The 25,321-nt window shown below is 47.6% G+C and overlaps 9 protein-coding genes across 9 annotated transcripts; 5 read left to right on the forward strand and 4 right to left on the reverse strand.

Moving 5' to 3' along the window:
- Window positions 1-90: 90 nt before the first annotated feature.
- On the reverse strand, window positions 91-1,037 carry BO88DRAFT_490260 (M24 family metallopeptidase). The gene has a single exon (XM_025712764.1). It carries the CDS (start codon window positions 959-961, stop codon window positions 269-271), a length of 693 nt encoding a protein of 230 aa, XP_025559655.1. The 5' UTR covers window positions 962-1,037; the 3' UTR covers window positions 91-268.
- BO88DRAFT_128392 (alpha/beta fold hydrolase) lies at window positions 983-2,267 on the forward strand. Its single transcript, XM_025701375.1, has one exon. The coding sequence runs from the start codon at window positions 1,204-1,206 to the stop codon at window positions 2,140-2,142; it is 939 nt and encodes a 312-aa protein (XP_025559656.1). The 5' UTR covers window positions 983-1,203; the 3' UTR covers window positions 2,143-2,267.
- Window positions 2,268-2,384: 117 nt separating this feature from the next.
- BO88DRAFT_347787 (peptidase) lies at window positions 2,385-5,148 on the forward strand (the record flags this gene model as incomplete). The annotated part of the gene is made up of 4 exons (XM_025703391.1): window positions 2,385-2,594; window positions 2,645-2,913; window positions 3,303-3,454; window positions 3,539-5,148. 4 exons carry the CDS (start codon window positions 2,385-2,387, stop codon window positions 5,146-5,148), a joined length of 2,241 nt encoding a protein of 746 aa, XP_025559657.1.
- A 1,762-nt stretch (window positions 5,149-6,910) lies between these two features.
- On the forward strand, window positions 6,911-10,350 carry BO88DRAFT_437585 (cation-translocating P-type ATPase). Its single transcript, XM_025709629.1, has one exon. It carries the CDS (start codon window positions 6,983-6,985, stop codon window positions 10,304-10,306), a length of 3,324 nt encoding a protein of 1,107 aa, XP_025559658.1. The 5' UTR covers window positions 6,911-6,982; the 3' UTR covers window positions 10,307-10,350.
- Window positions 10,351-11,456: 1,106 nt separating this feature from the next.
- On the reverse strand, window positions 11,457-12,557 carry BO88DRAFT_428250 (cytochrome P450; the record flags this gene model as incomplete). Its single annotated transcript, XM_025709070.1, has 3 exons — window positions 11,457-11,966; window positions 12,299-12,374; window positions 12,397-12,557. The coding sequence occupies 3 exons, from the start codon at window positions 12,555-12,557 to the stop codon at window positions 11,457-11,459; spliced, it is 747 nt and encodes a 248-aa protein (XP_025559659.1).
- A 1,825-nt stretch (window positions 12,558-14,382) lies between these two features.
- On the forward strand, window positions 14,383-14,952 carry BO88DRAFT_418034 (uncharacterized protein; the record flags this gene model as incomplete). The annotated part of the gene is made up of 1 exon (XM_025708330.1): window positions 14,383-14,952. One exon carries the CDS (start codon window positions 14,383-14,385, stop codon window positions 14,950-14,952), a length of 570 nt encoding a protein of 189 aa, XP_025559660.1.
- Window positions 14,953-15,542: 590 nt separating this feature from the next.
- BO88DRAFT_428252 (cytochrome P450) lies at window positions 15,543-17,375 on the reverse strand (the record flags this gene model as incomplete). Its single annotated transcript, XM_025709071.1, has 7 exons — window positions 15,543-15,923; window positions 16,089-16,466; window positions 16,551-16,600; window positions 16,697-16,732; window positions 16,818-16,920; window positions 16,961-17,089; window positions 17,244-17,375. The coding sequence occupies 7 exons, from the start codon at window positions 17,373-17,375 to the stop codon at window positions 15,543-15,545; spliced, it is 1,209 nt and encodes a 402-aa protein (XP_025559661.1).
- A 481-nt stretch (window positions 17,376-17,856) lies between these two features.
- On the forward strand, window positions 17,857-19,138 carry BO88DRAFT_428253 (uncharacterized protein; the record flags this gene model as incomplete). The annotated part of the gene is made up of 7 exons (XM_025709072.1): window positions 17,857-17,928; window positions 17,996-18,234; window positions 18,295-18,426; window positions 18,517-18,622; window positions 18,689-18,808; window positions 18,914-18,988; window positions 19,013-19,138. 7 exons carry the CDS (start codon window positions 17,857-17,859, stop codon window positions 19,136-19,138), a joined length of 870 nt encoding a protein of 289 aa, XP_025559662.1.
- Window positions 19,139-24,111: 4,973 nt separating this feature from the next.
- BO88DRAFT_418035 (uncharacterized protein) lies at window positions 24,112-24,597 on the reverse strand (the record flags this gene model as incomplete). The annotated part of the gene is made up of 1 exon (XM_025708331.1): window positions 24,112-24,597. One exon carries the CDS (start codon window positions 24,595-24,597, stop codon window positions 24,112-24,114), a length of 486 nt encoding a protein of 161 aa, XP_025559663.1.
- Between the last annotated feature and the right edge of the window lie 724 nt (window positions 24,598-25,321).

The raw sequence follows: 25,321 nt of genomic DNA on the forward strand, positions 1-25,321 counted from the left end.
TTCAGTTCATGAGGAGGAATATTGATACTACTACTAGTAGTAGAATACTATTACCATCTTAAATTTACCAATGCAATTATATTCTAAAATCCCAAGAATGCAATAGTATGTAAACCCAAATCAGACGTTCTATACCCTGATCCTACATCCTCTAAGTGTTGTATAATTGTGTTAAAGACCGCATAACCACGATATTTCCACTCCCAAAAAATTCGCGACCTGTCTGCTGACAGTTTCTCCGCATGACAGGCACATCCAGCACATCGAATCAATCCACCGTCAATAACTGCTCGCAGAACCCCCCGAATCCACGCGCCCGATCGTGGATGTGGATTTCCAGGATCCAGTGCCGCATGTGCCCATCCCGCCCGGGAACCATCATCTTATCCCCATTTCCTTGCGCGATATATAAACTGATTTTATCGTTGGGGATCCTTTCATGGGGGAACGACCCCACCAGGTGACCTGCGATGGGAGCACCGAAATCCCATCCCGCTTGTTGGACCTCCTGGCAGGCGATGGCGTACAATTCCTCAGCCGTCATATCTGGGTTCTCGCGAAACCGTCGCTTGACTGTGTGCCATATGGGGTCCAGCGCATCGCGTAGTTTCAACTTCGCCGGGTCATCTCCCAGAACATATGTGCGCCCGAAGTCCGCCTCCCATTCTTCGAAGACCGGGCCGAGGTCCACCACCAAAATGTCGTCTGGTTGAATAATGCGATCCGGTGGGTTCTCGGCAAAGGGACTTAGAGTATTTGGTCCACTGCGGACCACTCGTTTATGCCAGTGAGTACGGACCCCATGGCGTTTGGCTCCCAGCTCATGGATCTCAGTGCTGAGTGTCTTTTCACTCACGCCGGGCCGAATCAGGTCTCGTTCGATTTCCTCGAATAGTTGCACCGCTTTATTTTGCGCGTCGAGAAGGTAGGCGGCGCGCTCGCTTTCAATTGATGTCGACATTTTAAATAGCGACAACAAAGGCCCAGGCCGGGAAATGGCAGTGAATGAGAGACGGATTTGTGGAAATTGCGATGAGTCCAAGATGCGGGGATGGGGGAAAGATAAGGATGACAAATGGAGCTAAGCTCACTCGGTCGCATTGCGTCGAAGCGGGGTTGGCATCTCCATAGGCGGGGAACTGATTTGGAGAATACTATCATCACAATCACAATTTACAGTATTAGTGTCTATGTTGTAGCAATATGGACCCTGCAGTTGTCGCTGACATCCCACTCACCCAAATATTTCACTACCATACTACTACTCACAAATACGCTGTGCGCTGGACCGCAATAGGTGACGCTTCCCTGCCACCTTTGATATTCGTGCACGGCACCCCATGGTCTTCGCGGGTTTGGCACGTCTTTGCACGTTCCCTGGCTAGATATTTTCATGTCTATCTCTTTGACAATCCGGGATTCGGCGAGAGTCCACTGGGTATCCCTCTACCAGGAAAAGAGGCACTGATCAGCAAAGAAGTCGCCCTAGATGCAGATCTCGCACAGCAGTCGGAGGTGTTTGCTGCCCTTTACGAATCCTGGTCAAAGGACTGGCCTCAAGCGCATAATAAGGCACATGTCGTCGCCCACGATCATGGGGGACTCATGAGTTTACGGGCGCACCTTATCCATTCCTGCGCATTTGCCAGTTTGTGTTTGATCAATGTGGTTGCTTTGGGGCCGTTCGGGCAGCCTTTGTTCAAATCAGTGGCGGAAAATGAAGAGGCCTTTACCAGTTTGACCGGCCCGATGTTCGAAGGAATGGTTGAGGCATATATTCGGAATGCGGCATGTACAGAGTTGAGTAAGGAAACGATGGACATGTTGAAGCGCCCGTGGATCATCAACGAGGAAGGCCGGAAAGGCTTCATAAGACAAATGGCACAAGCCAACAGTCGCAGTACAGAGGCAGTCGAGGGGAGATACTCCGAAGTGGGCCAGGCGATGCCGGTCAGGATTATCTGGGGAACAGAAGATCAATGGATCCCGGTGGAGACGGCCGAGAGACTGAGAGCCAGGTTGAATGCCAGAGAGGTGGTGTTGATCGAAGGAGCAGGACATCTTGTCATGTATGATCAGGAGGGAAGGTTAGGAGTGGAGCTGGGATGGTGGTTGAGTGAAGTCAACCATGCCCGGCAGTGAGGAGATATATCCCTCATCGTGCATAGAGTAAGTATTTACGCAGTTGTACTCAATATAATGCCTGGTGTAGATATAATGGCTGGTGTTAGCAAACACAGCAAACACCGGCCCATCATGTGATGTGATGGCCAGCTGGTGGGCATCTCCACTTGGTCTCCCCCACTCTTCCTGAGAATCCACGGCTCCTCAAGCGTCCGCTCTGTTTACTAGATGCGGACGGGCCAACGGTCCGGATAGCAGCCATGTCAACGGAGCCCCTCTTACCATCTTATGCCTCTGCGACTCAGCATGATGCCAGGCCCCATGTCAGACGTCATTCTGCTCGTCGACGAACTTCCCTCATCATCCCAGCGGCTCCCGTCATCCAAACCTTGAGTGGGCTCACATTCATGACAACGGCGATCATCTCCACTGTCTGGGCTTACCGAAGCTATGTACCTCCCCCGGAGCTGGTATGTCTGTCGCCCCAATGATATAAAAATGCATTAACAACTTCATCTAGTCCCCAGCAGAGCCTCCTTCGTTACTCCCATATTTCGCATCCCTATGCCTCACTATTTCGCTCGGCTTCTGGGTCGGATACTTACTGTTCATCCTATATGATGGAGCCGGCGGGCCAAGAATGCAACGCAAAGTCGTCATCGGGGCATCCACCGTGGGGAAGTTGGTTCTAGCGGGGGCTCATATAGGGGTTTGGTTGGGGTACAAATATCTTCTCACCGGCTCGAAGCAGCCCAGCTGGGCACTGATGTTTCTGGCAACACAGGCATGGTGGGATGTTCTGCTGTTGGTGGTTTATTCATGTCTCAGAGCCCCAGTGGAACCACGAGTACGATGGTGAGGTGGATGTCGCTGTTACATCGTCCTGGCTGCGATTAAGATTGTTTCCTGATTTCAGTACGCATCCTTCCTCCTTCAACGGCGAGTATGTTAACTATTATCATCAGAATGTCGTAGATCAATGGTGCGTTCTCCCCAGACAGTGGATGGTTATGTCAGGGTTCTCCGACTGCAGAACCCTCTAGATTACACAATGCCCTTTTCATGCTAACTTGATATTGAGTATTTACGAATTTCAATTCCCTCCCAAGATTGGCCATAATTGCACTCTAATATTCCCTAATATTCCCTTCGCGCCAAGTAGACAACCAACCGCATAGCCATGCCCGTTTGGGTAAGGGCGCGGTGCGGCCAGAGCCGGCGGCTTCCCAAACGGGTGCCCGATACCCTTCTGGTCCACATCTTAAGAAGCAGGCACTTGGTCTCAACAACCACCTGTATGGTTACTGCTTTGCGAACTTCAAGCTGCGTGGTTTGGCCTAGAAAATTATCTGCACAAGTAAGCTCTTTTCCCCCCCCTACACTGTATCATTCCATACTCAACCTGGCTCTCTAGTGACATTCCCGAACATGCAAGCTATACTTGAAGCAGTCCCTTCGCGCTATCGAGGTCCGGGTGGAGCGGTCGCCATCATCAAGGATGGCGAACTGGCCGGAAAGTATACCTGGGGATATGCAGATTTGCGGAAACGGATCCCCATGACTGCCTCAACACTAATGCCAATCTGCTCGATTACGAAGCAGATGCTGTGTCTGATCCTCAAGGATCTGGAGCGCAACCCCACACCAGCCATGGTGGAGCGAGGCGATATAGCTCAGCAACTGTCGGATGCTTTTCGCCAATTGGTCTCCCCCGAGCTCATCGAGAACAACGGTCTCCGAATCGACCACCTCTGCAACAACCAATCGGGAATTCGAGACTATTGGGCCATGTCGATGCTTTGGGGCACACAACCGGAAGGGCAATTCACTCTCGCGGAAGACGCCAAGAAAGCGCTGGACCGGACCAAGTCCCTCCATTTTCAACCAGGCACGCAGTTCTCCTACTGTAACTTCAACTTCCATATCCTTGCTCGCATTGTCGAGCACGTTAGTGGAACGTCTCTCGGCGAACTGCTCTCGGAACGACTCTTCTTGCCTGCTGGGATGAAAACTGCAACCCTCTGCGCAGACAACGCCAAGTTGCCTCCGCCATGCGTCGGGTACGAAGGCAATGAAACTTTTGGCTATATTCCGGCCATCAACCAAACTCAATGGTCCGGTGACGCCGGCATCGTGGCTAGCCTGGAGGATATGATCGCCTACGAATGCTATCTGGACAAGGCATGGGCCGATCGGAAGAGTGTGTATCGAGAGCTCGCGAAAGAGCCATTATTCGATGACGGTACACCAGCTGGGTATGGATATGGCTTGGAACATATAAAGTTCGGGCAGACTGCGACCATCGGCCATGGCGGGGCCATTCGTGGATATCGCCTGCACCGGACCCAAGTACCAACAGAACAATTTGCCGTTGTGGCTATGCTGAATCACGAAATAGATGCCGCAGAGGTAGCTGGGCATATCCTTCAGCAAGCTCTTAGTCTCCCTGCACAGCATGGGCTGCTTTCCATGCCGGCCCCAAATTGGGCGGGAGTTTACTTTGACCCGGAGGCAGAATTGGTGGTTGAAGTTCGCCTTGGGGGACCAGGAGAAGTCATCGTGACGTATACGGGCGATGATGAGACACTGAAGCTTACTGAGAAATTTGAGGCACGGTCGGACCTGGCAACTGCCACGCTGTGTTCCGATATCCTCATACTCCACCGTAAATACGATAACCGTCATATCCAGGCAAACCGGATTATTCTTGATAAACAGCCGCCCAAGGGCGACTCTGTCGGCCGATACCACTGTGCGGAAATGGACTCCGTATTTCTATGCAGCGGAGCCGGTGGTATGCTGTACGGATCGTTCAAGGGATTCCTCGGCCACGGGCCCGCGGAGCTCATGCGATACCTGGGAGACGACATCTGGTTTCTCGTATGCGCACGAGGCCTAGATGCGCCAGCACCGGGGAACTGGACTGTTGTATTTCAACGGGACGTACAGGGCGAGGTGGTCGGTGTTACGTTCGGGTGTTGGTTGGCCAGAAAGATTACCTTTGTGAAGGAAAGAACCCCTTAAGAGATTGTATTAGAATCTGGGATGCATAGCTTAGGAGGGGAGGTGGAATAGCGCGGTTAACAGTCCACAGATACTTGCATTCTTGGAACAATAGATGACTCGGGGTATCATTTCCTTGGACAGGCTGCCACATTCCTGGCTGGACTGATGAACGGCGCAACAAAGATAGAACCATTGATATCGTACTACAGCTGCCCGCATTCAGAGAAACGGTGCTCCAGACAAAGATTCGATCATAACATGACTACACTGGAGTAAGAAAACAAAACCCGAGGGACAACAGTCGTGAGACGTCAATTTATCCGACACAAACGGGAAGAAGCATGCCTTCCATGGGAGAGAAGCGAAGAGCAAGCAACTCGAGAATTTCCGAGCCCTACAAAATCACGCACATAGAAAGCCCCTGAGGGAAATTTGATCGAGAACAATCCCCGGTAGTGGGCTACAGACTTGTCACAGTCCGGAGAAAGAAAGTCCGCTTGTCACAGACAAAGAATCAGCAAAATTTTACCGTTGGCATGGAACAGAGGCGAGTCGACTCGAGTCGAGCTTGAGGTGGTGCCAGCTTGGTGGGCACTCCCGCGTGGTCCCAAGTATGCGGGATTATTCAGAGCGATTCATTTTGGTTCCCACCCGTCGGTCGGTCGCGACCACGGCTTGCCCTCTCCCACGAGGTTACAGACCAGACATAAACGGAATTGCACTTCTTTGGGTCACAAAAATCCCGCAGGTGATGGTGTCAGCCCCAAGCGAAGTGAGGATGGACTAATACACTCGGAGAGGATGGCAAATCTGACATTTGTGCGAAGGCAACACGGGGTGGTTCCTATGACACTTTCTAGGGTTGCTCAGTTGCGCGGGAAGAAGCCAAACAAGAATTGCGGATAGAATTGCTACTGGATGTTGATGTACAAAAATGTAACACGATATCAGACCTCACCCTGGCATAGAGATCGTGATTGGGAGGGTGGATGTCTTCTCCTACAATTTGCCAGGCCAGCCCCCACGTGGAGATGCTTATTTCCGGGAACAGGCCAATCGGCGACAAATGAAACAGAGTCTATCGGCAATAGGCATCTCATCCCAGCGTTGATGCAAAACCATGACCCAGCAATGCTATCTACTACCGTCTCACCTATTCTCCACGTGCTAGATTATTAGCAAATCGCACAGACAGCTCTGAGCACCAGATTTCGTCATGGAATTCGGCCTGTGCGAGGAAGACCTGTGGATGGATAGCACCCACTTCGGTGACTGGGCTTGTAAGGAAGAATAATCATAGTTTTACTGGACTGGCGCCAGCCCCATGTTGGAAGTTAGCACCTGCTACAGTAGTGTTTCTGCCAGCTTTTCTTGACCAGAGCAATCCATGGTAAGGCAACCAGGATCCACAGGGCCAGTGAGGGATTTCCCAGAGCCAGTTCCTGACAGCCGCTTCCCTGCACTAGCAGCAGGACACTGTTAATCTCTCGTATGGCTTTGGGTGTCCGCACAATCCTCTTTGCCCTTCATGGCAGCTGAAAGCGTCTGCCTGTCCATCCCCAGACGCCGTGACACATTTTTTCTCGCTTCCCTCCCTGATATAGGGACTGCCATCCCACATACCATGACTGTTTGGGACTGGTTCGAGTTCACGATGACGGCCTGGAAGCAGATAAATAGGTGGAGGGGCTTCCCAGGAGCTCGCTGTTGGATTTCAGCAACCACCCCCCCTTCCTCAGCCAACCTATCTTGGACATTCGCATCGCACAGTCGAAATACACTCAGTGCACCACTCCACAATATCGAGAGTGTCATCCGAGAGTGATCTGTCTCATTTTTGTTCTGCATCATCATGACTACTCCTACCGCTGCTGTGTCTGCGGACCAGCCAGCCGATTCTTCATCCACCCTGGACCTGGAAGCCGATACAGAAACCCCCAATGACCAGGTGCGAAGCACTGCTCGATCCCAGCGAATCACCTTCGACGGTCCCAATGTACATGACGGCACTCGGTCCATATACTCGCCTGGCGACAAACGTTCCCGCAGTCGAGATACCATTCGCAGCACGCGCAGTATACCTCAGTCCCCAACGGCAGCCGGAATACCAATCGAATTCCGTACCCTCTCGTTCCAGATCTCCGAATCCCAGGCAGCCCCAGAGCATGTGCTAAAAGAGCGAGGAAAGGATGAGAAAAAGCCAGATCAGGACTATTTTGAAAGTCTGGACTTCCATGTACTTGCTATCGACCGGTTGTGCCAGCAGTTCAATGTCGACGCAAGCCGGGGTTTGAGTACTGACGCGGCAGCTACTCGTCTTCAACGCGACGGGAAGAACATCATCGCACACCACGGGGAGAATTATGTGAAGAAGATCCTTGGCTATGTCTTCGGTGGCTTCTGCTCGGTCCTCTGGATCGGCGTGATTATCTTCTTCATATGCTGGAAACCGCTCAGCAATCCTCCATCAGTCACAAACTTGGCTATGGCTATCCTGGTAATCATCGTCATCATCCTACAAGCATCGTTCTCCGCCTTCCAGGATTGGTCAACATCGCGCGTCATGAAATCAATCCTGGGCCTTCTGCCTGCGGAAGCTCTCGTTCTCCGCGAAGGGAACTTGATTAAGCTGCCAGCTACTGACCTTGTTGCGGGAGATATCGTTCATATCTCCATTGGCAACAAGGTCCCGGCTGACATGCGCATCATCAAAAGCTCGGGGGATGTTCGATTCGATCGGTCCATCCTAACGGGAGAGTCCGATGAAGTCGAGGGTGCCACCGACGCAACCGACCAGAACTTCCTTGAGACCCGCAATATTGCCTTTATGGGGACCGGCGTCACCAATGGCAATGCTGTTGGTGTTGTTGTCCTAACTGGAAGTCGCTCTGTCATGGGTCGCTTGGCGTCCATTACAGCGGACGTGAAAGAGAAGCCAACGCTCATCCAGAAGGAGATCACGCGCTTCGTACGGATCATTGTGGTGCTGACTGTCATCCTAGCGGCAGCCATCCTTTTCAGCTGGGTGGGCTGGCTGCGCGTTGACCACCCACAATTCATGAGCGTTGTTGAGATGTTGAACGATGTTATGGGCTGCGTGGTCGCCTTCATTCCCGAGGGTATGCCGGTCGGCGTTGCCCTCACCCTGATGATCGTCGCAAAGAGGATGAAGGCAAACAACATCCTGCCCAAAGGACTGGCGACAGTGGAAACCCTTGGCTGCGTCAACGTGATCTGCTCAGACAAAACCGGGACATTGACCCAGAATAAGATGTTTGTGCAGTCGGTGGGCCTCGTGGACCAGGAATTCTTTGTTGAGGACCTGGTGACCGCACAGCAGAAGTCGATTCCTCTTCCAGAACCTCTTGAGCCCCTCCTGCGAGGCTCCAAGCTCTGCAACGATGCCTTCTTTGATCAAGAAACATTGGCCTTGCCAATTCCTGAACGCGTCGTAAATGGCAATGCGACCGACGCGGCCGTTTTACGTTTGGCTGAGATGCTCAGAGCAGACGGACAGACCGACCTTCATGACTACCAACGCACCCATCAAATACCCTTCAACTCGAAAAACAAGTGGATGCTTACTGTGCACCAAAATCCGTCTTCCTCGACCCACAGCCTCATCTATGTCAAAGGAGCCCCAGATGTTCTTCTGCCCAAGTGTACTTCGTACTGGTCCAAAGACGGTGTGGCCAAGCCACTGGATGCTGCTGCGAAGGATATGTTTATTGCATTCCAGCAGAAGCTCTCCCGCCGCGCCCAGCGAGTCATTGTTCTTTGCCAGCGGGAATATGCACCGACTGCTGCGGTGGGCACGAACCAGTTCAATGATGAGCTGCTAGCCAATGGCGTGCAGGACTTGACAATCATCGGCATCTTCGGTATCATCGACCCTCCCCGTCCAGAAATTCCTGAAACGGTGGCGGCCTGTCGAGGCGCTGGCATTCGCTTCTTCATGGTGACCGGTGATTTTGGCCTAACTGCTGCGGCGATTGCACGAGACATCGGAATTTTTACCGGAACTGCTGAGCCGGATACCGTCGCCGACCTGGCGTCATCCGCGGTGGTAGCGCCAGCTGAGAAGGATGAGGGAAGATCGAGACGTAGTCTGCTGGTGGAAGGGTCGCAGATCTCGACTCTTAACGAAGACCAGTGGAACTCAATCTGCCAGTATGAGGAGATTGTCTTTGCCCGTACCACTCCGGAGCAAAAGCTGCGCATAGTCGAGGAGCTTAAGTCTCGAGACAGTGTGGTGGCCGTGACAGGCGACGGTGTCAATGATGCTCCCGCCTTGCGTGCAGCTGACGTTGGAATTGCCATTGTCTCAGGCAGCGATGTTGCCATCGAAGCGGCGGACCTAGTGTTGTTGGATAAGTTTGATTCCATTGTGGAGGCAATCCGCCTGGGCCGGCTGGTCTTCCAAAACCTCCAGAAGGTCATCGCTTATCTGCTTCCGGCAGGCAGTTGGTCTGAGATTTGGCCAGTGATCATGAACGTCTTCTTCGGCGTACCGTTGCCGCTAAGCTCCTTCCTGATGATCATCATCTGTGTGTTCACAGATCTGTTCTTGTCGCTGTCGCTCATCATGGAGAAGGAAGAGTTCGACCTGCTCAGCCTTCCGCCTCGCAACCACAAAACCGACCACCTCATTAACCTTCGGATCTACGGGCAGTCTTACCTCTTTGTCGGAGTTATGGAGGCCTTTTGTGCCCACATCATGTTCTTTCTGTACATGTACAAGAAAGCCGGCATCCCGTTCCACGCCCTGGTCTTCGCATTCGAGAAATACTCCGACGGCTTCTACGGCTACACAGAGGCCGAGCTAACGCACTTCAACTATGTCGGACAGAGCGTCTATTTCGTCACGCTGGTCATCATGCAATGGGGCAATATCCTCTCCGTCCGGAGCAAGCGCATGTCCATCCTGCAGGCCGATCCTATACGCGCTAAACGCCGGAATCCTTGGCTGCCTCTGGCTATGCTCGTGTCCTTGGTGATTGCTATTTTTGTGACGGAGGTGCCTGGTCTGCAGTCACTTTTCAATACTGCTTCCATTCCGTTGGAATATTGGTTCATTCCATTGGGTCTGGCGGTTGGCGTCCTGGTCATGGATGAGTTGCGGAAGGTGTTGGTGCGCATGTTTCCGCGGGGACTTGTTGCGAAGATCGCGTGGTGACGAGTTGACTTGTAGAGTTGCTGTAACATGATCGCAGGGTAGACCTGAAATTTTTCTTATGAATATAACATTATAACTTGTTAAGGCGCGAAATCACTAGCAAAGCAACGAAACAACAAAAGAAAACAAGCGAACGAACGCGAATTGCAGCAAAAGAGTAAGTTGAATCCGTAGCTTATCTAGGTACTCTAGCAAAACAAAGTAAGAGGTCGTTTGTGGGTGACCTGAGTCCCAGGCACATGACTACATCCACTCCAGTAGATGCCTCAATCATACAATGATGTGAGGACAAAGTACTACTACTGTTAAATGCTAATACCAATACAGGGTAAGAAAACAAGAACAGATCTAGATGACTCGGCAATTTTGTGTATCTTGGCATGGCTAAATTGGGAATGTTATGCTCAAACGGGTTCTTGGCGGGTAACCCGCGGGTTGACATACCTAACCCGCCATAATATTCCTGGATAATCTGCCTTGCCAGCTGCGTGGAAACCTTTCTATGTCATGGAGGGACTATACCTGTGGCAACTGTACTTGTCCAGCAGAGGATAGGGAGTGCTCAATACATGTGGACATCGTCTTTTTGTTGCTGAACAGCTCTTCACGGGGAACTGGTGGCTGCCAAACCCTATGAAAGGATAGCAGCACCATGGTCTAGGTATTTGAACTTATATAACAGTCCTGGCAATCTTGCAGATTACGGACCCTTGCTGTGAATCCTGCGGATGTCAATTACTTGTTCGGCTAGCCCGTTCGTTGTTCAGTCGTGAGCGAAGTATACCACTTGGATAGAAAGATGTTTTTTTTCCCACAAGCCAAAACATACGGTTTATTACATAATAGATAACAATCACGAATTACTAAGTTACTTGGCCATACATATTTCCTAGCCATATATAAGTAATAACAATTTATCCCTCTGAATATATAAACCTATTCGAGAGATGAGAAATCATAGATATCTGGCATAACGAAACCTCAGTCATAATAATATATATTTTCAGGAACGCTACGGGTTATAAGTAGTTAACTAGTTAACGTAACATAGAGTTAGCTTAGTCAACCTAGATGTATTCAGACTGAGGCTTTGCCAGATGTTCGGGATCTGCAGCATATTATGCTATCAACAAATATAATGGTATAACGATTATAAGTTATAGGTTGGCTGTCTGCACTTTGTAAAACAAAGCGTGCAATCGCCTGTAGGCCGACATGTTAAGTAGTTATTCCAGTCTGGAACGGGGGGGCCAGTGACTACGTCGCCATTATTATTGACCAGATTGATGTCATAATTCATTAAAGTGTAGGCCACTATGATCTTCAAGGTCAAATTGGCCAGACGCTGGCCTTTGCATAAGTGTGTGCCGCCCCCCCACCCGATGAATGCGTTCTTGTCGACAACTGTGCGGCCGGGATCCCAGCGTAATAGGTCTGGATAAAGGGTGGGGTTCAGCGCCGCATCAGAGAACGGATATAGGACGAAGGCATTGGATGGGATTTTATAAGCGCCAATTGGCAGGTCAGGTCCAATGTTACGCTGTACCGCCGTATGTGGCTGAGCTCTCCGGAGTGTTTCATGAATACAGAGATCCAGCTGCGGGGTTTTAGACTCCCAACTGGCAAGAGGGATGGTTGATAACATTCCCATTATATCTTTCTCCGACGAGGTTGTTACTCCGTACATTGTAGCCAAGCTTTTAATCTCGTTGCGTACAGCTCTGAACCAAGTTGGTTCAGAGGCGAGGTATAGGAGAAGCCATGTGCCTGTAGTTCAGAGAAAGATTTAGCTCGTTACTATCTGTTAAGGTGATCGATGTGTCGCAGGTGACGGATTGTAGGAAGGATGCCAAGGCTATAGCTTATCAATTGTTCCTGTGGATCGCGCCCCAGTGATAGGCAGTCCCATCATAAACTATCACAACTGGTCAGCCACCATTACCCAGCTATTAAGACATTATTAATTATTTACCCTGATAATACATTGGGAACTTTCCCCAGAGTCAAGGAGCTGCTGAAGAGTGTCGTTTCTTCGCACGCCATTGTTGATCCGTTTCTGGACAGCTTGCTTGAATGTCTAATAGACATACATAGATGCGCACATCTTGTTGAAAGTTGCAAGACCAGGTACCCAAGCAAAGAAGCGCAAGGGCTTGACTGATGTATCAATAATATCATAAAAATATTTCAAGCGGGATACAAGCTTCGTATCTTCCGCAACATCATGGCAAGTAACGGCACGGATGATCATCTGGAAAGTAACCTAAAAGAGGGATTAATAGAGGGAATAAACAGTTTCGCGTGTAGTAAATGTATATCATGTAAAGTGGCGCATGGATCTATTACGAGTTCGTCCCATGAATGTATCTTTTGATGACAGTCCTCGATCAATTGCGGAAGTACTGCAGCGAAATAAGCTGGTCAGACATGATGATATATAATATTATCTAAAGTCCTTATGAAATCATAACATACAGCTTTGGAGGTTGTCGGGTCGCTGAAGACCATTTAATCGCTTGTATATACCATGAAGGGCCTGAGGATTGAGACCGGCAGGTATCTACAGACAGAGAAAAAGAGGTCAGTGATGATGATAGTATTATAAAGTTTGATTGTGTCAGATGCGAAGTAGAGTTACATACAGTACTAATTAATACTTGAAAACCTGTATAGAGATTCAAATCTTTGGCCCCAAAGAATGTCTGTCTTGCCTCATCACCTGATACCGCAATGACTTCATTATTCCGTAGTCGAAATCAAAAGGTATTAGAACCGGTTACCTTAAAACCTTCTGCTATGAAGTTGAACGGTGCTGTGAAAAAGAAATGTATAATCTGGGCAATAGATAATAGAAGCTCAGGAGGGAAAATGTTTTGATCTCTGGTTACCGGCGCTTTGTTATTCTGAGGCTTGAAGGCACAACGAGTCAAAATAACTATTATGCCAGTGATCAAGGCCACACAGATGACTGAGTTTACGAGCGGCATAGTATCTGAAGTTAATCAAGGAGGCCGATTTAATCTTAATAAGAATATTTGCTTCACGCCAAAGATAAACAGTAAATGATTGTGCTCATGCGGAATGAAGGTTTTCATGAAAGGCTAATGGGCTATATAAAGTTCTTGTTGGGCTATTTATCACCTACCAGAACTGAACGACTCCCTAAGTCTCTTTTTGTTTTCTTCCGGCGGGTGGAGGAGGTATTTCATGGAAGGAAGTGGGTGTAGCAAGGTGGTCGGACTAATTCCCCTATCTTTAGGCCATGATTGGTATCTCATAGATTGGTACACCAGTCAAATCCATAATGACCACTTTTCCTGAGTCTCGTGGACTCGTACTATTTCTTGTACAATCTCCTTGCGAAGAGTGGCCCGCTCCAGCTCGCAGTCATTGGATTGAAGTTAGCCGAAAACAAATGAATGAACCACCGCGCTTTGCAAAACAAATGTGCATGAGGAAGAGGGGTGGGGGGGACTTGGTCCTCTTTAGGGCAACTATCTTTCCAAATTCATGTTGATGGTTCTGGCCGAGGCAGTGGCACTCCATTGGCTGGGGTATCGGAGAACGAAACCTTGGATCGGTTGATTGCGGATCCGGCTCAAACCGAAACCGCGCGTCATCCAAAGCTTAGCCTTGCTAAGTTAGTAGTTGGTAGGTAGCGTGGCGTCGGTCTCTCAGAATATGTGTTTCCGCACCAGTATCGTATCGTATTGTTGCGTACTGTATGTAATGAAGGAATGGAGGAGATAATAAATCTCACGAAGGCCACATTCCCGAATTTTAATTGGACTTTAATCCTGCAGGAACAGCTTCGGATGTCCTACGTAGTATACCGATCCTTCGGTGAATTACCAGCCCGAGGATGAGCCGGGAAACGAGCAAAACGCAACTAAAGAAGAGTTGTAGGCTTCATCAGCACCAGGTACGGGTGAAATCTCGCATCTCCTCGCTGTTACTGGAGATTAGTGCACCCCTCCACCCCAACTTCCCTCCTTTCGTTCCCAGATCTCATATCACCAAACCTCTTCCTTCCTCGGCTACCTTCAAGATTCCATTCAACTCGTTCATTCTTCGCGATGTGGCTTCCATTGCTCGTTCCTGGTCCAACGTCCATACCCTATCTCTACCGCCTGGTTCTTACAATAATAGAGCCTATGATAGCCCTCTGTGGTGCCCTGCAGTCGCTGCTCTATCCAGCTGTCTATATGAGCAGTATGACCCGTGGTGAGGTGTCCTTTTTACCAGAAATGGAATTTCTATACACAGAGCTGGGCGGTGCGTGGCTGTATTTTGTATTCGTGGAGGTGGTCGTTCTGCGCGCCTTTGATGATGAGCATCTGTGGTGCTTTTTTTGCGCTGCCATGCTACTCAGTGACCTGGCCTGGTGTCATTCAGTAGCACAGGCTGTTGGAGGCTGGGCTATCTGGCTTAATATCTGTATCTGGTCCATGGAAGACTATTTCATGTTCTGGACCTCTGCACCCATTACTATCATGCGACTTTTAATCGTCAGCGGAATTGGCCTCAACGAAGTCAAATCCAGCATCCAAAGGGAAGAAGACTCAATTATGATTCCTAATGACAATGGCGATCAAGATACCAGGGACAAGGAGGAGGATGGCCAGGGGCCATACACAAAGGGGTGACCTCTTGAACAAACTAGGCAGATAAACAAATGGTTTTTGAATTATGGTGCCAAATAGTCTGGACTTCTAGTACCCTATTGGCACACAACAAGACGGAAAAGAGGGATATCAGAGCCACATAGTGTTTGCGATGTTAAAGGCATAGATGATCACCTGCCTTGGCGCAACTATCACGGCTTCATGATGCGATGAAATTTAAAAAAGGTATACAGGAAAGGTTAACAGTCCTTCTTTCCCTGTAGAGTAGCCGCCCGCATCTATTACAATTTTAGAATAGCGACTGAAGGCCATCCCGAGCCGTAGTTCCTTTATCAACTGTTCCTTTCTTAGCTCGCTGCACGGAAAGATGTTGCTTTAGTAATTCAGTATATAGGTCCTTAATCTTTCATGGAGCACGATTGACTCGCTTCGCGCCTTTAGCCCTGAAGAGTTTTCCAATAATTTCACCGGCTACATCAGGCTAACTTTGCTTTCTGATTTAGTTGTAAGATACACTGAGTTGCGAGACCCTGAAAGAGAAAAGAAAGAAAAACAAACATGAACAGGTCAGAAATGAGCAAAGTTAAGAGAAAGAAGGAATGAAATACGGGCTACCGTGCCCTGAATAAGACTTGCGCAGTTTGATCACAAATCAGGTCCTGTCCAATCTCCCAATTGGCAGGGCGCGATTGTCCATCGGGGAAGCGGAGGTTGTATTTCATGATAATGTATGCGAGAAGAATTTTGATCTCATTAGCTGCGAAGAACTGACCTGGACAGGCGTGTATACCATGTCTAAAATTATAATGCTCTGCACTTGTCATCACTAACTGGTGTTTATTTCCCTGGCCTGGCTCTTGCTGCTTTTGATAAAACCGGTACCTGTCGTAAGTATGCGGATTCGGATAAATGCTCTCATTTTGCATAGTATGGACGGAAACAACGAGACTTGTATTCTTTGGAATTATAATTCTATCTGAGAGGGTGATCTCCTCCATGGCATATTAGTGTAGTAAAGCTGAATGATCAAGAAAAAATAGTAATAGTTAGTTTCAATATTACTGAGCGTGACAGGGTCGAGACTTGTAACAAGCAATGTGCCAAGCCAGGGATTATGTACTCAGGCCCGGAGGATTTAATCTTTGACTTTCTTTTACCACGCTATCCAGAAGCTTTAACTTTGTCAAACTAGTTTTGTGAAAGGTACCGTCGGCCTCCAATACCGATTGGATTTTCTCATGCAGAAACGGGATATACTCCGGGTTCGCTGCCAGGTTGTAAATGACATTGGTAAAGAGGTTAGATATGGTGTGGATTGTTACCAGTGTCAAACCTATCTGTGCTGTAGTAACATCCAAGGAGCGACCGGCTGTGATTTTATGAAGCCAGTCTAGTGTATCCGGCTTCCTGGCCTTGGGCTTCTCTTGCCGCCTCTCTATTTCCTGCTGGATGATTTGCTGTGCTACTTGTACACGCTGCCTTAGCTTCCTAGCAGGCGCCAGAAACCAGTGAATAACAGGTTGTAGAATAGGTGGCTATTTTCTTAGTGTGTTTATTGCTCCGAAGATGTCCAGGGTATAGTTTATTAATATATCAAGCTATTCTGTGTTGCGGCACACTTCCTTTCCTAGGAAGACAAGGGTCGATAGACGCGCGATAATATAGGAGACTTTGCTAGCAAAATAATAGGGTTTTTATTTTACAAGGGTCAAATGTTAGCTTGTCAGTCTGGGTGACTACTGTATGGTGTGGAGGGGTTACTAACCTGTGGGTTGGCTAAAATGCTCTTCCAGGGTTAAAGCTGTTTTTTTGGCCAGAGGAATTGTGTATTGTTTTATAAAGTAATTTAGCAGTGGTTATGGAAAGGGACTTTAGGTGTCTTATACTCAGATTCTGGGTTATCTTCTGGTTGATTATATCTAACAAAATATGGTGGTTCTCTGTGCCCCGAAAAGTCTCAAAGCCTGGATAATCTCTAACCGGGAGTGACTAGCATCTGGCGTCAGAGATTTCTCGGGAATTTATTTACTGGATAAACTACCTTCTTGACTGCTTTCTCTAGATTGAGAGAAGGATGTCTTCTAACTTTATTTATATACTTTGGATGAAGTATCAACATCGGCCCGTGGGGGAAAATGGTCTGGAATATTGTGTAGTCCTAACTAGGTTGTATTCTACTATATCAGTCTACAGCTCTCATATTCCGTAGAAGGCCATATTTGTTCAAAGCCTTCACGAATTAGAGCCCTGGCCGAGGATATAAAGCGTAGACTAGATTGCTGGTCCAGTAAAGGCTATTGACATGTCCCAACAGCAGGAATACGGTAGTATGGGAGATTGTGGATTGCATTCTGGACCAAGCTTAATAACAGGAGGCTAGCCACTGTGAGACAAACCCCGGGTAGGAAATACGCAGGAGGGATAATCTCTGTGTAGTTCGACATCTTGTCGTCGAGAAAGCGCGGACTTCTCTGGAGGAAATAGCCAAGATGGCTGCAATTTCATTCATGCATATGGTCATGCCGAATGGTTTCGGCCGAGGGCTTTGGACTATGGAGGATAATCCAAGTAAGCCGGGAAAGGAAGGTCCCCACAACGACCGGTATTGTATGGAAGCGTATTTCGCGGTTGTGACGGTTTTCAATAGGTCGGTTCCCACCACACCTTCATCAATGGTTATATAATAAGTGGCCTGATAGATAAAGAATAAAATATCTAGGTCCTGCTTCTACATTTACTGCTTTGAGTTAGCCGGGGAATCATCGTCATCTGACATCCAGACACATTATCGACCTGCAAGTGAATGAATACCTACCTTCAGCCTTTTATATTCATCTCGTGTCTCGTCAGCACTGTCATCATTGTTCCACTCTTCATGGTCTTATACTACAACTTCATTCTGGTTCGATTTCATCTCGGGGCAGCATGTTAGACCTGCTGGGAAACAAGAAGGTACTCATCAGTGCACACCAGTTATTTCATACTAGCGAACGGCTGGTACGCTATTACTCTCCTCCTTTTGTTGGTTGCCGTTTTCTAACAAATGGAACGACGTTGTGAACAGAACATCCGGCATAACCCAACATCCCAATCTTCCCTGGTTCCCGCCCAAGCCGATCATATTGTGCATCCACAATCCTCCATCTTTTCCTTGCCTGCCTCACAGCCGGATACATGGAACTCGGAGTTCTGGCGACCGGGGTCATCACCCGCAAAGCCGGTCATTGGCCACGCTGATCAGCATAGTGAGGAGCCTAAGATCCGTTCTCTGAAGCCGAGTGATTTGACTCTCTTATCTCGCTGGTGTGCCAGAACTTACTAATCTCTCACCCCCGATGGTAAAAACGGCCAAATCTGGAGAAGCACAATCGTCCGGGAGGCAATAGGCAATGCACTATTACTGGATAGCATCCTAGCTCTGGCAGTATTGGATATTATCTATTCTCGCGAAAGGGACAGCATACAGGAAAATCAATATGATTACCAGCAATTCCAGTGTCTAGCTATTCTTCATTGGGATCAAGCTCGCGCCGGGCTTGAATAACAGATTAACCAGGCGAAATTAGAACTGTCTCGCAAAGAAAGCATGTCATTGCTTGTTATATGCAATATGCTTATCATCATCTCCTTCGCGCATGTACGAACGCCCTTATGCTCAAGCGGATCCGCGTTGGTAGATCTTTGTCAAATTGTCAGCTATCTACGCGGCTCGCCGGAGATTCTCATCCGCCTGATTGATGAACTCTAACCAAGCGAGGAGCTGGCTTTCCTAGTCCGCCAGGGAAGCGGTCCCAATATACTAAATATCTCTACCCTGGCCATTCATGCTCTGCGAAAGCTTAATAATGAGGATAGCACGGGGAACAATAACCCCAAAGTCTGAGAGATTTATATTAAAGCCATTGATCGATTGGCCTCCTGTCTATGTTATATTGCGTGGGGCAGCCGCCCCGGGCTGATTGGACTTTCCTGGCTGCTGGAGGTTCCAGCAGTATTTGTAGATTTGGTTCTGGACCATCAGCCTATGGCATTGATAATCATGGCCCACTATTGCGTGGTTCTATATCACTTACGGTCACAGTGGTGGATGGGAATATTTGGCATTAGAGTCATAGATGAGATCTGTCGGCTCTTGGGCAATGATCGCTTGGGCAATATACAATGGGCGATTGATGGGATATCAACAGATTGCACTACCTGTTTTTGATGATGGTATCGCATCACTTCTACGATCCCGAGTAGTATTTTGCGAAGCGAGTCACGATTGTCCGAACGTTTGTATAAGCCATTATACGGCCGCGATTGGAAGTCGGTCAACTTCCTAGTAGGGTAAGTCCGTATACGGGCACGAGGCCTGGAAGAATGCTGCGCCCTTGCATATCCCGAAACCCAAGCGAGCCAAGATGGATTTAACTATAAAAGCCGCGTGCTGAGTTTTTCGTTATTTTCATGGCCCCTTCCCGAAGAAGCTTGGGACCGGTGGAACGGACAACTCGTGAAATTAACTCCGCCTGTGGATTCTTAGGTACTATGTATCATAGCTTGTTTTTTTTCTTGTTTTTTTTTTTTTCTAGGCAACAGTCAATCAAGGCTCTGGGAGCTTCTGTGCGCACAGACATCACGTCGCTTTGCATGACCCACTGAAGTTAGTTTGACCAGTAGCGACTCACAGAATTCCGCTAAACCACCCAGTACTACCCAGAACGGAGCACACCGAGGATAGCGCGTTTAGGTGTGATATCGAGCAAGCTGCCGTTATGCGTGCTCTCTCTCGCTCCACACCTAACAGGCGCATTTCTCGATCTCCGATTTGTAGTGGGTCTTGCACCAGAGCTTGGCCTTGACGATGGAGGGCCAGTGCACTGCTTTGTAATCTCATTGCTTCCCTTTTTCGTCCAACGCCTCGGGTTTGTTTTCCCCTTTGGCTCGCCAACAACCCCCCCTCTCCTTTCGAAGGCCTATTCATTTTTTCGGTGGCGTTGGCTTTTGCATCAGGCTCCTCCAGGCTCCTCTTTTTTTTTTTTTTTTTTTTTTTTTTTTTTTTTCTCTTTTTTTGTGGTGCTGTAATTATACCTGGCCTAATCAAGCTGGTTTGATCATTTGTTTGTTTATATATGAGATTTTTAGGCCCCGCTCTGCCCCCTTTTCCTTCTCCCCATCGAGCTTCTCGATTTGGGGATTACTCGATGCCACTTTTGCTGAAAGGATTAATGGCATGGATCTTCACAGGATCTCGATGTCGGGATGAATCCATTTGACCATATGAATCTGTTTCCTCCTGGGACGACCCGGACTGATGCGTTGAATTCTTCATCAGACCCCCAAGGGCCGGGCCCTTATAATATTTCGAGCAGCAGTACCAACAGCACAGCTCCTATCCCTCCTCTTTGCAGGGATGATACAGAGCCGATCACAGTATCTAAGCAATGGCTGACTTTGTCTCGGTTGGCGGCCGCAGTGGTCAAACCCGACACTGAGAGAACACCCGGACCATATAAGGTAACTAGCGCTGTTGCAGGTCGGCCAGCTCTTTTCTGGGTCTATATAAGTCTAAAATCTATTTCTAATGGCACCAAGCCCGAGGACCTGAAACGTATCCGCTTCCATGTCATGTCAGAGTATAATCGGAAAAAAAGAATAACTAGCACTGAATTACATAAATGTTGATCAGGGAGATGTGTAGCTTTCCAATTCCTGGAGACTGATCATGAATCTGCCCAGGTCCAGGTCCGGCTCAAGGCTGAGCTTTATATAGCTCAAGCATGTATGCGAGAGCACTCAACTGACTGCTAAGGCCAGGAAGATGTAGTAATTTGTTCGGTGTCATCCCTTATTTCCCGGAGCATGGAGCTATAATCAGTTATAGATCTGTTTAATATCTTTCATACTTCTCTTACTGATCGCATGATGCGGTATTTATAGTATTGTAAGTTAAGTTACAGCATTGTTCTCTATTTTCTGTATCTTGAATAGTGAATACTGATTATCCAGTCTAGTCTTAGTTAATCTTTCCTAAGACGGCGTCCCGTTCCAGAACCACTGGCTTGACACGATCAAAAGACATTGGAGTGAATTAATTTAAAATAATAAGACCTGTCTTTATGCCTGTATCTGTGTTACTTCCTTGGATATAGTCTTATAAACCAGTGAACTGTCTCTTAAGCAATCCAGTAATAGATAATTAAGTCCTCTGCTGCTCGATACCTTTCATTACTGGAGAGAAATAATCTGGCTGGTTAATAGTAGTCTCTCGGACCCTCTCAGAGCAGTCAGTGATGGTTTGATTACATCTATATTCATATTGCTGATAATTGAAGTATGAAATCTCTTTTTATCCTCTTCTGTGCCTTCCACTTTTGCTCTCCTAGAAGAAATCAAGTCTTACTCTCTGCAGATTACTACGGGTATCCCCGCCTATCTGAAGATGTATCTAGCCGGGTTATGATAAATGGTCACACTGCGTAAGAGTTTTGTAGACATTCCATATTCCGTATAATATCAGATTTCATGGTATATATGCTCCTTGATGCAGTAGCTCTTTCACTTCCAGAGTAAAGATTAATCTGCTATTTCTAGAATAGATATACACGTTGCATGCATAGTCTATACTAAACCCATATTTCCTCCGGTCCGTAATACTCGCCCTTAAGAATATTCTATCTTGCTATTTATTACTTAACTCGTCCTTCTCACATCGCCTTTACTATAACAGCTATAATTGTCTGATGCATTAATTAGGCTGTAACTTTCTGAGATTATCTTTGATCTGGTGCAGCTCACCTGGTACGCTGAGGCGATCCGGACCGCTGATTACCAGAACTACAATGAACAGACTAAAGATTATTTCAACAGGGAGGTCTTATATATTGAATACATACTCCTCAGCGACTGTTATAGCCAGACCGGAACTGTTAAAGAAAATATATTAATTGAAAAATATATATGGCTCGCTTGCCTTCTCTTCCATAACAGCAGTATCTGGATATTTTACTCTGCCAATGCTGGCGTTTTCTCACAGCCCATTATCACCTTGCGCACAGCCCTGGAAGGAGTTCTGGCCACGGGAGCATTTTCTGTCTATCTGGATTTTCTAGTGTAGATTTTGGTCATGGGTGCTTGTAGTTATAATATTACTCTGGCCCGTGAATGTATGTTCTTTGTCCAGACCCTCGCGCGGGTGGTGCGACTGCACATAATTATATTGTGGAAGGAGCTCTGTACCCGCCTCATGCTGTATTTCTATCTTGACTGATGTTATTTGGCTTCCTTGCAGCTTTTGTGGGATGAGCTCTTGGCGGCACTTGTCCAATAATCAGATTTTCGAGCACGATAGGCATCCGACTATCAGTACCGACTAACTGACAAGCCCAGGAAAACACAGATTTCTCCTTCCCTACCTTTGAGCTATTACGGACGCCAGTGACCCGTGGCGTTCAAAAATTACTTTTTCTGAGCTGAAATATATTCGTAAAATCTTAATTAATATACATCTAATGACTTGGTTCTTGATCAGCGGCATTTGCCTCGCTGATGGCCTGTATATCCCAGTAGACCAACGTACTTTCTATAGAAATGACTCGCAGAAAGAAGATGGCAAAGCTTTGATCAAAGAATACGAGTATAACTTATTAACTCTGTTGATAATCACCCCCAAGTATTGTGTAGTATTTCTATCTAAGTTTCTACTTAGAGAAAATACCAATATTATCTATGTGAATACATGTAGATATTATCCGAGAGCAAATAGCCTTACTTGCCTCATGGAGGCCAGCCCAGTACTCTTGATAGTTATATATTAAATATGTGCTACCGACCAAACTCCAGGTGTCTTTTCTGGCTAATTCTAATAGTACTAAACCTTCCAAGAGAGAATTTATGAGGCTCAACGAGGACTTCCCCCACTTCAGCAGTCGACTAGAGGCGAGCCGGATTATAGCTGTGACCTACAGCTTGAGCCTGGCACACCGGGACGTAGCGTTCCCAAGACACACAGCATGGTGGTCTCGGCTCTGGGCGATAAACAGAACAAGATTCATATAGTAGAAAGATCGGCATAAACGCAAATAATAGCAACAATCACCATCTGCTTGTGCATAAATTCATTTAGACATGGATACTTCGTAAGAACTTGAATTTCATGGGCAATTGAATTCTTTCTAAGACCATGTTTAGGATGTACATGTTCAACGTCAATATGTGTCAACGTATGCCAGATTGAATACAGGTGTGCACAGAGTCTGGAATAAGTAGAAACTGTAATGTCAAGACAAAGTGTAATTATGAGCAGTATGAGTCTTCATACTTGGAAGAGAGATAAGAAAGTTTTCTAATGTTTTAATTAACACAAAATTGGGATTATTATTCGAAGATCTATGACAAAGGCGTGCTGCATAGATCCCACAATATCTCCCCAAGCTGAAATCGACCTGGTACAACTGGTCGGGATAAGTAAAGAATAATCAACGAAACTGTGCAATGTGATCAAGGAAGGTAATTGGGAATTTATGGAGTCGTTAGAGGTTATCGAAAAGATATGATGGGGGGACATGCAACTGTTCGAATAGCACAAATAATCTTTCTGCGCCTCACGCTCCTTTTATTCCGTTGCCATTCTGGGAGGTCTGGCTGTGTTCCCATGTCTCTTCTTTTATCAGTAAGAGGATTGACTCTCACGTTCATGCTCTTTACCATCCGAGGTTGATTGCCGCCCATGCCTCTTTTATTTTCTTGCCCAACGTTCCGTGCAGGGGTATGTGTCGTTAGCTGCTTCCCAGTAGAGTACAAGAAGCCAGACGCATATCCATAGCCGATGTTGCGAATCAGTTGCTCTTCATCATTATCTGATAACCCAAAGTCGCTGGATGAGGACTCTCGGTGAGTCGACATGTTTTGAGGGGGAAAGCCTCAAGAGCCTTATAACAGCCAGTTGCCTGTACCAAGGATACTGTCATGGTTTTTATCGATTGATAGAAGTAGAGTCTGAAGAAGTGCCTTAATTCCGGTAGGAGCAGTTCTGTGAGAGGAGGAATAGCATCTGCTTTAGTGACGAACAAGATTCGCCTAATTCATCTTCCGCGTAGTATTGAGTTGAGAGATCCAGTAATTGTATCAATCTGGCAATGTGAACATTCCCGTAAGAAATTGGCGCGGAGTTCGACGAATTGTCGGGTATGAACAAGACTAGACAGAGACAGTTGAATCAAGAATGACACCGGTTTTTTCAAAGGGTGGCGAAGGGGTTTCCAGCGTGTCAATTATTTGCAGGATGGGTCGACAAGAGGTGTATAATGCAGATGATTGAAAACGATAGGAAGCTACTATGTTGCATATGAACTTTGGATTCGGTAGGACATCGCTCGGTAGTGCAGCGGAGATAAGCTCACCGGACTCTGGTTTCAAGACTTGAAGATAGAGATCAGCACCGTTCGGAAGGTGAATGACAACCACGTTTGGGACATTATAGAACGGGACATACTCGCAAAGCTCCGACATGAAAGCCCTCTTACCAGCCATGCCATTGAGATGCTCAGGAAGCTCGATTGTGACTGCGCTGTCGATCTCCCATGCCCCAGGTGTCTCACCTTTGCTGTTGTTGTTGGTTAATATACTCTCGTCCGAGGCAGCCTGGAAGTTCGGTCTCCTGTTGTCTGGTGGAGACAATTCCATGGGGTATAAAACATCTGGCCTGATACCTGAACGTGGCTTCTCTTCTCCTAGGAGACAGTATTTTCCGGAGCTCGTTCAGTCGTGGCAGGTGGGCTTTCATTGTTCGCTGAGGATATGAGTAACGCCGGGAGGAATGAGATTTCGGTAGAGTCCATGTGTACCTCGAAAACGAGAGGCTCCAGCCTAGGATATAAATGACGCTTTATGAAGGTTGGCTGTCCCGTTGATTCAAAAGTAAGATGACACTACGCGCCAGTCCTGCGCAAAACATTCCACACAACGCAAGCCCATAGTTGAAGATAACATTGAAGCCATGGTTTTAGGCATGGGCAGGCCAGGGGCTGAGTATAATATCGCCGATCCTTGTGGCACATTCAACGGCGACCGGCCGGGGACCAGCCAAACTATATGCAGTCGGGCTATTATGCCTGCCCGCAACCCAGCATAAATTGGGGCCTGATTCTCGGACCCGAGTGGCCGGACGGTCAGAAGACAGGTGACTTCGTTGTCCGTGGAAACGAACAAGTTACCTTAGAGCTAAAAAAAACAATGAATCCATAAACCAGTACAGTCTATTTTAAATGTGGCCCTCAGACATCTTATCGCATGCTTAAAAAAAACTCAGTATACTCTCCATATTAAAACCGGCAAGGAATGCTTTCAACAAAACGAACTGGATCCAGGATTCCTCCCGGATTCATTGGGTTTGTCCCGGGAAACACTC

The sequence above is a fragment of the Aspergillus vadensis genome (genome assembly GCF_003184925.1).
Source record: "Aspergillus vadensis CBS 113365 unplaced genomic scaffold BO88scaffold_23, whole genome shotgun sequence".
In the NCBI taxonomy this organism is placed as follows: Eukaryota; Fungi; Ascomycota; class Eurotiomycetes; order Eurotiales; family Aspergillaceae; genus Aspergillus; species Aspergillus vadensis.